Source organism: Egretta garzetta, unplaced genomic scaffold (assembly GCF_000687185.1).
Source record: "Egretta garzetta isolate BGI_Z169 unplaced genomic scaffold, ASM68718v1 scaffold1007, whole genome shotgun sequence".
Taxonomy (NCBI): Eukaryota; Metazoa; Chordata; class Aves; order Pelecaniformes; family Ardeidae; genus Egretta; species Egretta garzetta.
The window spans coordinates 228,748-243,007 of NW_009260361.1; the positions used below are offsets into that span (position 1 = coordinate 228,748).

At 37.4% G+C, this 14,260-nt stretch overlaps 1 protein-coding gene across 1 annotated transcript; it reads right to left on the reverse strand.

Moving 5' to 3' along the window:
• Positions 1–35: 35 nt before the first annotated feature.
• Positions 36–13,800, reverse strand: LOC104130013 (kinesin light chain 2-like; the record flags this gene model as incomplete). Its single annotated transcript, XM_009643004.2, has 4 exons — positions 36–2,093; positions 3,479–3,545; positions 8,222–8,352; positions 13,639–13,800. Coding segments are annotated over 4 exons (426 nt in total), but the record flags the coding sequence as incomplete, so codon positions are not given.
• Between the last annotated feature and the right edge of the window lie 460 nt (positions 13,801–14,260).

Sequence of the window (14,260 nt, forward strand, 5' to 3'; positions counted from 1 at the left end):
CCCCCTACAGCGGTAGCGTCGCGGGGCCAGCAGGCTGACAGCAAGGGGTGTTTGTAGTGGGAGCGCCGCACGGGCGCTGCCGCGGACGGGTTCTCCAGCCACCTCCCCGGCCTGCCCGGCGGCAGCGACCCCAGGTACAGTTCTTTGTGCAAAGCTCGCTCAGTCTGGTTTTCTGCAGAGAACAGAGTCCAGCAATGGGTGCACATCATGTGTTTTGCTTCAGGGGAAAAAATGAGTATATATATTATGTATATTTTTATATAAAAAGCTCTTATTAAAAGATTAAAACTCAAAAGTCTACATTATATGAGTATATATTGTTAAGATAACTGAGCAACAACTCGCTCTTGCTCAAGTTCATTAATGAATTGCACTACGCTGTGCTAAAACTTCTACACATTAGCAGCATCATATCCCACCATTTCCAAACTGTCCTTATAGCAGGTATACCACACGCAGCATTCTTTGAAGAGATGCTAATAAGGTACCTCCTGGTAAACACAGTCAAGTGCATTACACATACAACTTTTTGCATCAGGTATCGTAACACAACGTAAAACCAGATGCAAAGCCAGTCAAATACTTCTACGAAGTACGAATGGCTCTTCACAGCCTGTTCAAATACTGAAACTTGCTCATGTCCCTGTGTTTTGCCTCCTTCAGGTTGGTGCCAACCTTGAGTGAATATTCCAGCTTTTCCCAAAGTTAGTTTCGTTCGACGTTTTCCAACTATGACCGCAAATACATCTGTACGCACACCAGTTGGTTATTTTACTTTCTCATCCAACTTCACATGAATAAGAATTTTTACAAAAGATGAACAAAATTACAAGCTTTACAGAAAAGCAAGAGGAAATGCTAGTGTCTGTAAAATACTTAAACCATACATACTCAGTTCCAGCAGCAGTCCCGTATGCAGACAGCATTTGTATTGACCGTAAGTAGATTTAACATGGATGCGTGGTCAAACGAGTTGCTTGCCACTTATCGGCCGTCTGGTGCTTCCACTGGGGCCCTTCGGATCCGAGTGGTCCTTTGCACAGCAGCTGCTCCACGGTGTAACAGCCCAGCATGCAGCTGCCTGCTTCTGCTGCCATCAGCTGTTGCGGAGAACGGCAGGATTTGGGATCGGCGTTAAGGAAATGTTGGAGCACTTTCAGCAAACAGAGAATGGGATTGTGAATTCCAGTGGACAAGCAAGAAAGTCAACCTGAGGCTTGATGTTTCCCCAAGAGCACCAGCAGCCGCTCTGGGACAGTTGCAGTCCGAAACTTCAGCATTCGTCAACCATACAAAGTAAAGGTCAAAACATTTTCCGTTTCTCCCGATCAACACGAACCATCCTATCTCCATTGATTATTGTGCCCTAGGACTCCTATCAACAAGATTCCAAGTGATGGTCACAGGTATCGCTAGCCATGCTATCTATGTGCCATGGAACCCCAACCATCTCCTCTCTAAAATTTAATAGCTCAATCTAGTGGTTAAGTAAGCCGTGTCCAAGTGCTGGTTTGCCAGCTAAGGTTTCTAACGTTACAATAACCCGTGGTGCAAAGGAAAGCCCCACCAATACAGTATGCTCCGTTTGCATTTATACAGTAATGCACATAAATCTATCCTTTTCTCATTCCAGCACTGTGTATATTTACTGCTACACATTTAATTTTGCCTGCATTTTCAAACACCTTTGCGTTTTGGTATGCTTTCAAATATGTTTGTATTTTTACCTTTTTTTTGGCTGCTGTAATATTCAGATCTATTAAAGAAATCAACGTGAGTAGCATGAATGGGAGCAGTGCAATGAGCAATATGTATCTATATAGTTTTCCTTTAGGAGAAAATACCCACTAATGCTGTATTTAAAATCATTCCTATTTAGAAAAGTAAAAACAGCAGTCCATTGGAAAAAACCCAACAAAATCTACAAACTAAGTGTTCCTATACATAACGATGAGGAACCAAAGCTTTGAAGGTCTCAGTGCTTCTTTATTCACCAAGGAATATTAGCTAGCTTCTGTCCAAGAATCTCAATGCGCCAAGTCAGTATGACTGACACTCAGAGCTCTCGAGTCTGTCAGACAATTATTTCGTTCCTGTGTGAAGGGGGAAAAAAACAAACAAACAAATTAAGCAGATGTCCAGACAGTTCAAGCAAATAAACAAAATGCCTAGTTTTAACGAACAGGAACAAACAAATATAAGGATCTAGGGAGAACTGGCCACCTTCATGTTGGGTAGGGACACTCTCCCCTATTCTAATAAACATCTTTTTCCCCAACTTTCAACTAGCAAAACTGAAAGTCTGTATTGGTACGTACGCACACCCTTTACGATCCTGACCCCAGCCTTACCAGAAATGCAAGAGCCCACCTATGGGAATTGCTGTGAGCGTCTACATTGGGTGAACAAGGAAAGTTCACAAGAAGCAAGAACTAATTTTAATATCGCAGTGTACGCACAAACAATAAATTACTCTTCTGGAAGTCACATCAATTCTATACTAAGGATCCATTTTAGGGGAGCCTCGGGCGTGACATTTTGAGACCTTGGCACTGTTGCTGCAAAGAATTATGCCTCACCCTGGACTTCTTTTTTGGCTGAAGCTCACCCTAAGCAAAGTTTTGCATACATTCCACACCACAGAAGGCTCTGCAGTACGTTCATTAGAGGTAACATAGTTAAGACACCTTTATGGCCCGAACAGTAAAATGAGAGCCATACAGTTTGGGCTTTCCTGCTACTGGAGGACAAACAGCGATGAAGATCCTCACGTACAGTTTTGTTAGTACAGCGGCAAGTTTATCTTCCTAAAATTAGTTGCAGTTACGGTGTTAGTAAAATGCACAACGGTGTTTAGAATGCAGAACATCGCTAGCTTATTTGACAACAGAAGAAACAGTGACTTATTAGGTAAAAACAGGAAATGGGAAGTAGCAATTGGGCACACCGTATACAGGTAAGCAAAATAAGGCTTTATGTAGCAGAAGGGTAACATAGATCAGACAACCTTTTAGAGACTGCTCCTGTACAACCTCAGGAACAACCGAGGTCACGTTTAAGGGAATCTGATAATGTGCAGCAATTAAGATGATTGGGCCCTCTGCAATAAAGGGGCTGAAGTAAAAAATACTTAGTAACTGAGGTTTAGAAGTTCTTGTTTCTTTATTAGGCATTTACAAGAACATAAGAATCTAGAAGTTTCATATCCACTAATCATTAGAAGGTCCAAAGCCAGAGATTGCTTGGTAACCTAAAAGCCAATGCTCTCTACTGGTCGGACTTAAGCCCTTGCTTAAAATTAAGAATAATCCACAAAAGTGTTACGGAACGATGCCTTATGCATATGCTCTAAACATCTTACTGAGGTAGGATCTTACCACTCCCTAGGAGTTTGTTGGTTTATTATTTATCATGCTCTTTTTATCCCAAACCCTACTAATGATAGCTATTTTTGTAAGAGTATTGTAGGGCTTCTTACTTGAAAATGATCTTCAGTAGCCTTGCCACCCATGTTAAGAACATTCAGAGAACTGGCACGCTTCATGCTGCAACCAGGACAGTGAACATGCAAGGATAAACCCATCAGAATAGCTGAAAACTAACGGCTCTAAAAACACAAGTATAACAACGAGCAATGCACAGTTAAGGCAGTTTGAACAACGCCCCAAAACTGATCTGAGGGATACCCTTTAAGAGAACTACATAACTTAGAATATGTTTATATTCGGTTCTAAATTACATATAAAACCCCCAAAATTACAAGCTCCTCAGAGCTTAAACATTTCAGGCAACTGATTTAATTTCAACTCAAAAATCTTGATTTTTAAAGCATATCAAATTAATACACTGACTTAGCATTGATTTTTAATTAGCTGATTTCCAGTTTCAATTTTATGCAGCTTCTCACAAAAGCATGAAACCATTCAGACAGTTTAGGAAAGAAATGTGAAACATGAGTAACTTTGTCGCATCGGCAGCATTTAACTTGGAAAAGCTACAACAAACATTAGTTTAGTACTTTCTGCCTCATCTAGGTAAGGTTCCAGAACCTATTTCAAAAGGCATTGTAAAATCTTTTAAACATTTCAAAGCAAAGGGAAATAAGACGGTTGCTGCTATTAACTTTGGTTATGCTTTCGGCTTCGCAATGCTCTGAGCAGGGGTAACAACCACCCTGGAATACTGTATGGAAAGCAACAGAGGAGGAAAAAAAAATTAATCACCTACACAGGAGCCACTGACAGTCAAAATATCACTGCATTAACCATAACACCTACCGGTGTTTGAGAGGAGGGTTAATAATTTATCTGCATTTCTCAAACATATACAAAATTTAACAAAAATATTTTAAAGTGTGTATAATGACACCAAAGATGAGCCTTAGGCTTCCTATCATCACAGCGACAACAGGAACATCTGATGTCCTTTATCGCAGTGTCTGTACGTTACTCAGAATGTACTAGGCGTGCCTTGATTTTTCACTATTTTTTTTCCTCTTTAATAATTTCAAAACTAAATGAGTACTTTGAACACATATTTGATGAACTATTCACAACACCAGGCCCTAATCCTGCAACGCTACCTACAGCTTTAGAAACACCTGGCTGATGCGAGTTCCCAATGCCTTCCAGTAACATGGAAAGGTTTATCCATACAGATCACATTAGATATTAACCGGTTTTTCTTTCTACTGAAGCAAGACTACTAACAGTCAGAGTCAAGCACAAGTTTTAAATGCTCTTATAAAGCAAAAGCTTAGCAGAATAATGAACCAAAACGCTAACAGACACAGGCAACAGCTGCCACGTAACACTGGCTTACTGGCTTTTCCTACCATTAAATTTGCACGTTCCACAAGCTAGAATGCACACAATTAAAAATATTTGACATGAGTGTTAGCAACAACAAAGCAAGGACTCATGCATGGTATACACCTCTCATTTATTCAAGGAAACATGTACAACAGAGGTTATGTATGGAAGTCAAAGTAAGTTAATCTGAAAAACACAAACAAAACATTGCAGAAAATTCTCAAAAAGACCATTAAGGTTTATGGAAAATATTCCAGGGAAACAAAATCCACCAGTAAAAATTTACACAACTATTTTTAGGTTCTCGCTGAAGTGCCAATTAAAAAAAAAACCAAACTTTTTAATCACATATGAGATACTAGTTTGTTTGTGGGGGTGTTTGTTTTGTTTTGTTTTTAAATCAACATACTAAGGAACTTTAGTAAATGCACTTTTCATTCCCTCCGTGTTAGAAACATGATTGCACAAATAGCATGCAGTTGTTTTTCTGGTGAATAAGTGATAGCAATAATGAAAGCTCCCCCTCCCCACCCTTCCTTTTAGATTACAAATCTTAACTCTTCTGCTGTATGATCAAAACTGTAAAAGAGAAAAATCAAACCTAACGCTAGCAAAGTCAAATTACTGCAGAACTGAATTCTGAAATATGATAAAGAAAGGAAGAAGTGATACCATGCTTCAGGCATTTTCTGTTTCAAAGAACAGTTCCTAAGAGATCTGTTCTTTGTCAAAAAGGCTTTTGCGTGATTTTAAGGAAACAATTTCCCTGATGAGTTTTCCACTTCATTCTCTTCAACCTTCTATATCAAGCAGGAACATGAAAACTAAGTCTGTCTTTCATGCTGGGATATTAATGTACTTCTATGTCAGTATTTCTCATTCTGAATCATACCAGCACTGTCCATTACTATTTACAGAAGCACAGTATAACCAATGGGGGTAAATCAAATTCAAAATAAAGTCTTCACAGAGGCACGGGCAGGGAAGGCAGAGGTGTACCAGTAAGGAGGGAGGCACATAGGTCTACCTAGAGCGGCTGACTTGATAGCAAAAATGACTTCTAGGTATATTACATCAGTATTGTAATATTCAGCTATCAAACACACTAAAAACCCCAAGGTTTGCATAATAAAAACTGAATATCCCTTCTATTAAGCTAAGAAGCAGAAAAAAAAAATCACTATTTACTAAAGTTTCTTCAGAAAATGAAATCAAAATTACTTCTTGGAGTATCAATATGAACTATAAAGCTGGTGTTTAATACCAGGAATCTTAGCTGGTTTTAATAACAAATGCAAATATAAATTAGGATTAAAAAATGCCTGTATCTTACAGAACAGAAATTATAGTATTCATTGTCTTACACACTCAACGTGCATATCTGCAGAACAAGCCTGTGAATGCAATGCACTTATTGCGAGCATAAGAATAGATTATTCTTTGACAACCACAGCGACATTTAAAAAAACAACAGTATTTCATCAGAAAGGGAAAGCAAGAAAGATATTGCTTTGTTTTCAAATCTGTTTCACATTAATGTCTTTACTTGAGGAAATCTTATCTGGCGATACAGACCCCACAATTTAGTTAAATTAATGTGGGTAGGTTACTTCCATGTTGGTTGAATAACACTACTGAAGTGCAGGCAATAAAAAGGTAGAGGAGTTCTCACAGGACACTACAAAGCCAAATGTCTTCAGTTCTATGTAAGCATAATTTTCTACACCTATAATCACGGAGTTACTTTACCTGCAGAGAAAGTTAGCTCTATTTACTGCAGAGAACAAGGAGTAAAACTCTTAAAGCTTTTAAGAAGCTGAAAACCTTTCCATGTCTCACAAAAATGAGGAGAAAATGCAAAATTAGCTATGAATATGTGCATCTGTTCTTACAAGAATATACCTGAACTACGATGTATGAACTCCAGACAGAACTGAACAGAAACATATAAAATGCTAACACTAAAGACAAAGAATTAAATCCCTTGTATTCAATTTTGGCTTGCATTTGGTTGTTCTCCCTAAAGCATTTTACGTTTACATGTTTTTCAGTTTATTCCCAATCTATCATACTAAAGCATTTTACGTTTACATTTTTCCTTCTTCTAATTACATGTTTTTCAGTTTATTCCCAATCTATCATCTCAGAGGCAGTTCTTAATGATGTATCAATAAACGCAAAGGGATTTTTGACCTTGAATTTGATTCAGTGCCTTCAACATCAAGTCTCTGGCAGCTGAGAATGAAATTTTAATTGACATTCTAAAAATCAGATCAGGCTGAATTTGACACAGATATGCGAGGAAGAGAATTCTATGTGGATTGGAGCTGTACACAATGTTTTACTGCCACATAAAAACAGTAATGCAGAACTTCATCGGAACACTTACACATTTAGACCCTGCCTCCAGATCACTGTCTCAGGTATCCTCATTAGTCATAGATCCAGTTGCTCCATCAGCAGTTAATCCAATTTAAGTTCTCCAATTTAACTGTTTTCAAGCCTAAATTCAAATTCACATTGTCGTACAGCTTCCTGTCAACTAAATGAGTTCCAGTTTTCCACAGCAAGGGGAAAAAACCCCGCAAAACTGATGGCAATTATGTCAGGGGTGAGGGGGACCACCCATGAGTGCTATGACGAAAAGAGAGTAGTACATTTTAACATTTCAACTTCCTTGCAGCAGCCAACACGTGATGCATGATTTTATGCATTTATTAGAAATATTACATACATCCAAATCCATAATCATATGGTAAATAGGAAAGAGAGAGAAGTCAGATTAATTAAAATTTGAATTTTTACCACTGACTTCACTGAGGCCAAAATGTTAATGAGATGCACAACTAGGTTTGAGTTTTTCAACATTTTCCTCTGCTCTCTGAAATCTGGGTTTTCCAAAGAAAGAAACTGAGAAGGGCTCAAGGCAGTAACTCTCTTTATACCCACAGCAATATATAAAGCTTCATCGAGAATATATCAAGATATTAAGCTATACCAAGAATGTTAGTTGTGGGTTTACTGTATTCAAGCTTTTATTGCGAAAATCAGTAGCATTTATTATTCTTCACTGCCATGTGAAAAGGAGGATTTTGCAGGTAACTAACACTTATCAATAATTCTATGAGGCTTTTCTATTCTTCAAGTGGCTAAAGCAGTAAAAAGGGAAAAAACACTTAAAAATGGGAGTTAACTCAGTTAACTCTTACAAGCAAATGTAATTCCTCAGATGTTAGAGAATTTTCATTGTAAGTTTAAGAAATTATTTCCTTTTTTTTTTTTTAAAGGTATGAATCTATACAATATGCAGTCAGCTAAGCAGAGAAGAAAACACTGCCCTAGGTACTGCGCTAGACTACAGCGGGGCACAGAACGAGGGCACACCAGCACAGCTAAGAATAGATAATTACCCTGGATTCTTTGGTTCACTGTCTCGTGAACTTCCTCCCTTCAGCTTTCTAACCAGCTTCTCACTGCTGCGTCTAATGGAAGCGCGAAGTTTGCTAAAGGAACCACTGCGTTTTAAAGATCCAGTGCCATCCTGAAAAAAATTGAACAAATGTGAAAGTGCAAGAGTTTGTCGCCCTCCCCGAAACCTGGCTCAAAAACATGTCATTGATGAATTTTTTTTTTTTTTTACATTGCTATTGATATACTTGGTACAATTACCTAAACACAGAATATCATATAGGTACAACTTTACCAAACCAAAAAGGTTCCTTCCAAACTGTAGCAAAAGTTTCCAGTATGTGAAGACATGCTCAAGCCGTAATTATAATAATGAATAAAACCCCACCACAGTAGTCAAACAATTCACCACCACCACGTTACCATTTCATATGAGCACACTGTGGTTAACAGAATACAAGCCCCAAGCAAAAGCATTCCATCAGAGTCTAAGAAAAAAAACTTTTATTTTTTCTAAACAGTGACATTACTTGCAAACATGTTTATTTAATCCTGAAATCCTTAAACAAAATTATTTCTGATCAGAAACATGTATGGGTAAATTCCTATGCTTCAGCTGAACTTTCACCAAAGAAAATGTAAAACATGAAGTTAATTTTCCATACATTGCATTCATGTTTTACACTGCTGTGCTGATCCAAAGAAACTTCCAGCTGACTGGAATCCTATTTTTAAACATTTTACTTTAAAAAGTAAAACCCAAACCCAAAAGTTTAGTAAGATTAGAAGTGACCACTTCCTACTTCATAGAAATCCTACGTGATTATGAAAGAAGAATTGTAAAAGAAGAAAGTAAAGTCCTACTAAGCAGACAAAGACAGACACCTGAGTTGGAGTGAGTTTATTAGAAGTTAGAAAGACAAATACACAAATCACTGAACACCAAGATTAGTAGAGAAAAGCATAATTGCCAAAATCTCACATAAAGACTAAACAGCAATGCTACTTTAGAATAATCGTAAGTGAAGACATCCAGAGTTCCATATTGATGTTAACCATGTAATAGGTCTCTAAATACATTTTAAAGCACTTGGAGAACATGCCTTACTGTTACGGGGTTTGTTTTGTTTTTCTCTTGTAAGGATCACCATCATGCCATTTCAATAATACCTTGTGTGATACTTTTAACTACCTTTTTTCCATAGTGAACAGCTACTTATAGAGTTCATTGTTACTTTTTTTTTTTTTTTTACTAATGTATTACACAGCAAATGGTTGTAATAACATTTTGTATGACTAGATACATATCTGGCAAAGCTACACATGTACAGAAATAGAAAAACCAAAAAAAGACACCAGCACTGAAGGAATGGCCAGTTTACAGGGAAGTGTAGCTCTGACAAGAATCTTAAGGGGTTTGCTAAAACACAGCAGTCAGTACTGAAGAGAGAAGTTAAAGCTTGAAGATGGTGCACGCCCGTCATGCAGGAGACAGTATAAGAATCACAAAAGGCATCTAGGCCTGTCAGAAATGGAGAGAGAAAAACTGAATGAAACTGTTGGGAAAAATTCAACAGTTTTCAATTTTGAACAGTTATGTTTACAGTATTTCTAGGTCACATTCAAAACAATTTTTTCCGGAGTAAGTATTTGGACTGCCCTTCAGTACAAAGCGCAGGCCCGTGCAATTACCAGAACGTACATCTTTACCCAGTTTCACCTATATCACCAATATGTGACTTACAAACAAGCCTGAACAATGCTGTGCATTAAGTTAGCATTTATATAAGATACAAAACACCTTTAAGAAAGGAGAGCTTTAGAACTGCATTTGGTAAACAAAGGAAGGAATTGCAGGGGTTTTTTCAGCTGACATTAACATAAAAATAAAAATAAGGGGGGAAAAAAAAAAGGAACAGAGCAAGGTGCATTCATTTCAGCTTTAACTTCTGTCAGGGAATTTCCTCAAAACAGAACTGCAAGAAGAAAGAGGTCTTCCCCTAACCTCCAGACAAAATTCTGTTCATTCCTTTAAGGAATTGGAATCCAACTGACCTCACAAGTATTTTTTTTTTTAGAACATATCTGCGTGTATATGTACTATCCAAGGAAACTTCTGTACTTTCCCTAACGCAGTGAAGCAGCTGAAAGAATCCACCTTCAAATATAAGCTGTGGTTCAATTTACACGCTTTCCATTCTCGGCCTTAAGTACAGAAACTGTTACTGAAGACAACGGTTTTGAGACCCTTCACTTATAGCAACTAGAATGAACAGTAATTAAAATTATTCCTGCAAATGGCAAAATGCCTTGCTACCAAGTGATTAGAAGATCAAAACCTAACCTAGTCTTTATGTTTCAAACTAAATTGCATATATTGTTCACACTTTCAAAAATCAGACTTCAGCTTTGCAGAAATGAATAAGTTGACGTCTAAATTCCACTCAGAAGTATTAGATCAGTGAAGAGGCTAATTATTCCTATGGTCTTAAACCAGCGATGCTATAGTAGCGATAGTGATCCAATGAACAAACACATTAGGAATAAGCAGACAAGCTTTTGGGTACTTCAAATCTGAAATAAAAACACTGAACTTCCAGGTTAAACACTGACTGCATGATTAACAAAACACCTTAAAACACAAGCTTAGGATAAAAAAAAGAGATTCCTAAATCCAGTGTAAACAAAAAATCAGAGATAATCTTTGCCATATAAAAGGCTAATTGCCAATTTTTATGCCAGAAAATCACCTTATTACCTTTACTTACACCTCCCCACCATCATCATCTCCTGTACTTTGTAGCTGTCTGCTGCAATGCTGCTCTGACTGCTTGACACTTCTTGTTAAACAGGAGCCACTCTCACCAGCTAGTCTATGGTAGTGAAATTTATGGCTTTCATTTCACACCTGAAAGCGGGCTGATGTGCCCAAAAGCTTGTCTTTTTGAAGCATACGGTTTAGAATAATGAAAGATACTTCCTCACACTAAAAACGTTGCCTTAAAAATCTTCGTGGCATGTTAGCGTTTAATTTATCTATCCTCCAGCTAGCTGTAAGATCAATTTATAAAAATGTCAGCTACAGACACGCACTTTCATTTCTAATATACACGACTGTCATTTCCAATATACATAGTAAGGGATAAAAAATTTGGTATTTCTACCTTCGTCTTAAAGACGAAGTATTGCTTTGCATTCTCAAGTATCTTTGGTTAACTTTAAGGGACAGACCTTATATGAAACATGTAAACATGCACTATGCAACCTCTCTCAGCATGTTAATTTTAATAGTTAATGACAGATTTACTTCCAATAGATATCTCAGTTCTTTTTGTAGGAACGCGTGTAAAATATTACATCAAAGCATACAATACTTAATAGTGATTACATTCCACATGGAAGTCACTTAATTACAATAAATCTTCCAACAGAATTTTTTTCTTGACATTTGTTGCTTTATACACACCACCTATTCTCTGACAGACAAGAACGTGAGTCAGATTGACCACTTCAGAAGAATTTCAAGGGAAAAGGCAGGGCTCTCCTCAGGCTCTGTACACAGAAGTTCCTGTCTGATAAAAAAATTCTACTATACTTTATGAATCAGAGTATTTTGTCTGGAGGGAACACATGAGGGTAAAAACACCTACACAATATAAAGTAGAGGGAAGGATAGCACTGAGATAGAAACACAAGCAGGGTAGAGGGAGAGAGAGTTGCCCACTTTATGTAAAAAGATGTAACGCAAAATACCTTTTCTTAAGAGGGGGGGAAAAAAGAAACAATGAAGATGAGAATAACGCAATGCCACTTCAGCACACTAAAAATGAAAAGTTTGCCTTGACAGGTCAAAATTTAATTTTTCAGATCAACAAATTTTATCACTGAGTTTGATTCAAATATTGACCTAGAAATACTGTCTATTGCTTTTCCAGAAGGCCTTTTCAATCCAAAACCTGCATGCTTGCTTAATTAAGGTCAATAACAGAAGAAAGTTTAATCCATTTAGAACATATAGTCATGCAAAGTACAGTGAAAATTAAGGGAGGAGTACAGTACACAGTTCTAACGCTGAATGGGCAAAATGAGAATTAAAAAGAGTTATCCAACCTTACTTTGGCTTTATTAATGATGCGGTATTATTCACAACAGATGCTGATTGACTGTCTTGGCACTGAGAACACCAATGCCAAGAAATAATAATAAAGAGACAAAAGCACAGATGGAAAGAACATGCTCCTTTAAGACTAAAGCAGTATCTGTTTTATCAAGGTTTCTTTGGAATGCTAAACTTAGTCTCACATGGCTAAAAAAAGAGAATAAAAAAAAAGATAGCTATTGTAAAAGAAATGAAACTTCAGAACACTCAATATTGCAAAGTAGGCTACTTCCCCTCCCATACAGCAAAAGCAGGCAACACCACTTTTATAATCTAACAGAGTATTTTCATCAGGACTGCAGCTGGGAGTTAATTAACAGTGCAATACATATCCCATCGCCAGCAATGGGATAAAGCATGGGAAAGCTGGTGACAGAAGCAAACAACTACATAAGCCAGATCAATAACTGAAAGCCTCTACTGTCTTTCAAAGAAAGGAAAACAATGGTTCAAAAAATGCATATGTAATGACATCATATATATTTTTTTTCTTACTTTATGACAACCAGCATTACACAGTGAAGCCAATATATGGGAAACAAATAGGAACAAGCCCTGACTCCAGTCAACTTCTAATACAGGAAAGCGATATTAATATTTCACTTAAGAAATATGTAGTTACTATCACATTGTTATGTGATGGCACTGCCTCTTAAAACAGATTGCACAGCAGCTTTAAAAGTTACATTCTTTCCTCTAACAAGTTGGGTAAGGAACAGATTGGAAATATTTTAGTGTATGACTGATCACTGTAATTTACTCTAACACTCCTAACACCTAACACATCTCCATAGCAAATGCGCTTTGTGGTTCCAACAGATGTAACATTTTCAAAGAAACATTTAACATACGGACAAATATGGCATCAAAAGGACAAAAGCAAAAGTAAGTTAATTGCCAGAATACTTCTAACAGTAAAAAGAAACCACTGACAAGCAATTGTACACCAGACCATGTCCAGGACACTCAATCAGCATTAAACAACTTAAATACAACTGCTTGGGATTCTTGAAGTTTCACCGGTCAGGACAACAACAGAAAGGATATTTTAAAATTTTAAAATATTACAATTTTTTCACATGGTGTTACAAAAAACAAAATGTTACTCTTAGTTTCTTAATTGACTCTGAAAAGTTACAAAATCCAAAGTAGATCAACCAAGAAACTACTGAAAACACTATCAGCTGGTGAATGGACAACCCTATTTGTTATGGTGATAATTTATCTAGGCTATTTTCTTAAACTGTGTACTGTACTTACCCCATTCCATTCTACGCTCATACTCACTTCCTCGCCTCCATCAGGACCACTCTCGTACTTTACCACATCAACATTGAGGCTTTCTCGGCTTCGCCTTTTTTCTATGCTCTCAGGGTCATTCAGCACTTCAGCAACTCTCTGTTTATGAACATTGTCGAGACCCTGAGAATTAGGTAAAATAGGAAAAGATTTTAATTCATTACAAGCCGTGTTAAGCTACAACTTACAAACAATAACCCTATCAAGAAAGAAGTCAGTCAAACCCGTATCTCCATTACCCTGATTCTGCCTTCAAAGGGCAGTCAAGATGAGTTGCCCTTCATACATTGCAGGAGTCAACACAGTGTGAAGTGGGCAGACAGTCTGGTAGTTTGAGAATCCAATGACTTGCCATTCTTTTCCTCCTTCCCTATCACTTGTCAAAGCCTCATGGTGTTCATGTCACTCACCTGAAGCCATCTGGCCACCAGCTTAATATTTAAGCAACTCATAGATCATGAGCCATCAATGCAATTCTCAGTTTTCCACCTATCAAAAGGTGCAGTATTCACCCACCTTTGAAAAGAACATTGCAGGTGTCTGAGTATCTAACACCTAAGACACAGGTTGTGTTATTTAATCA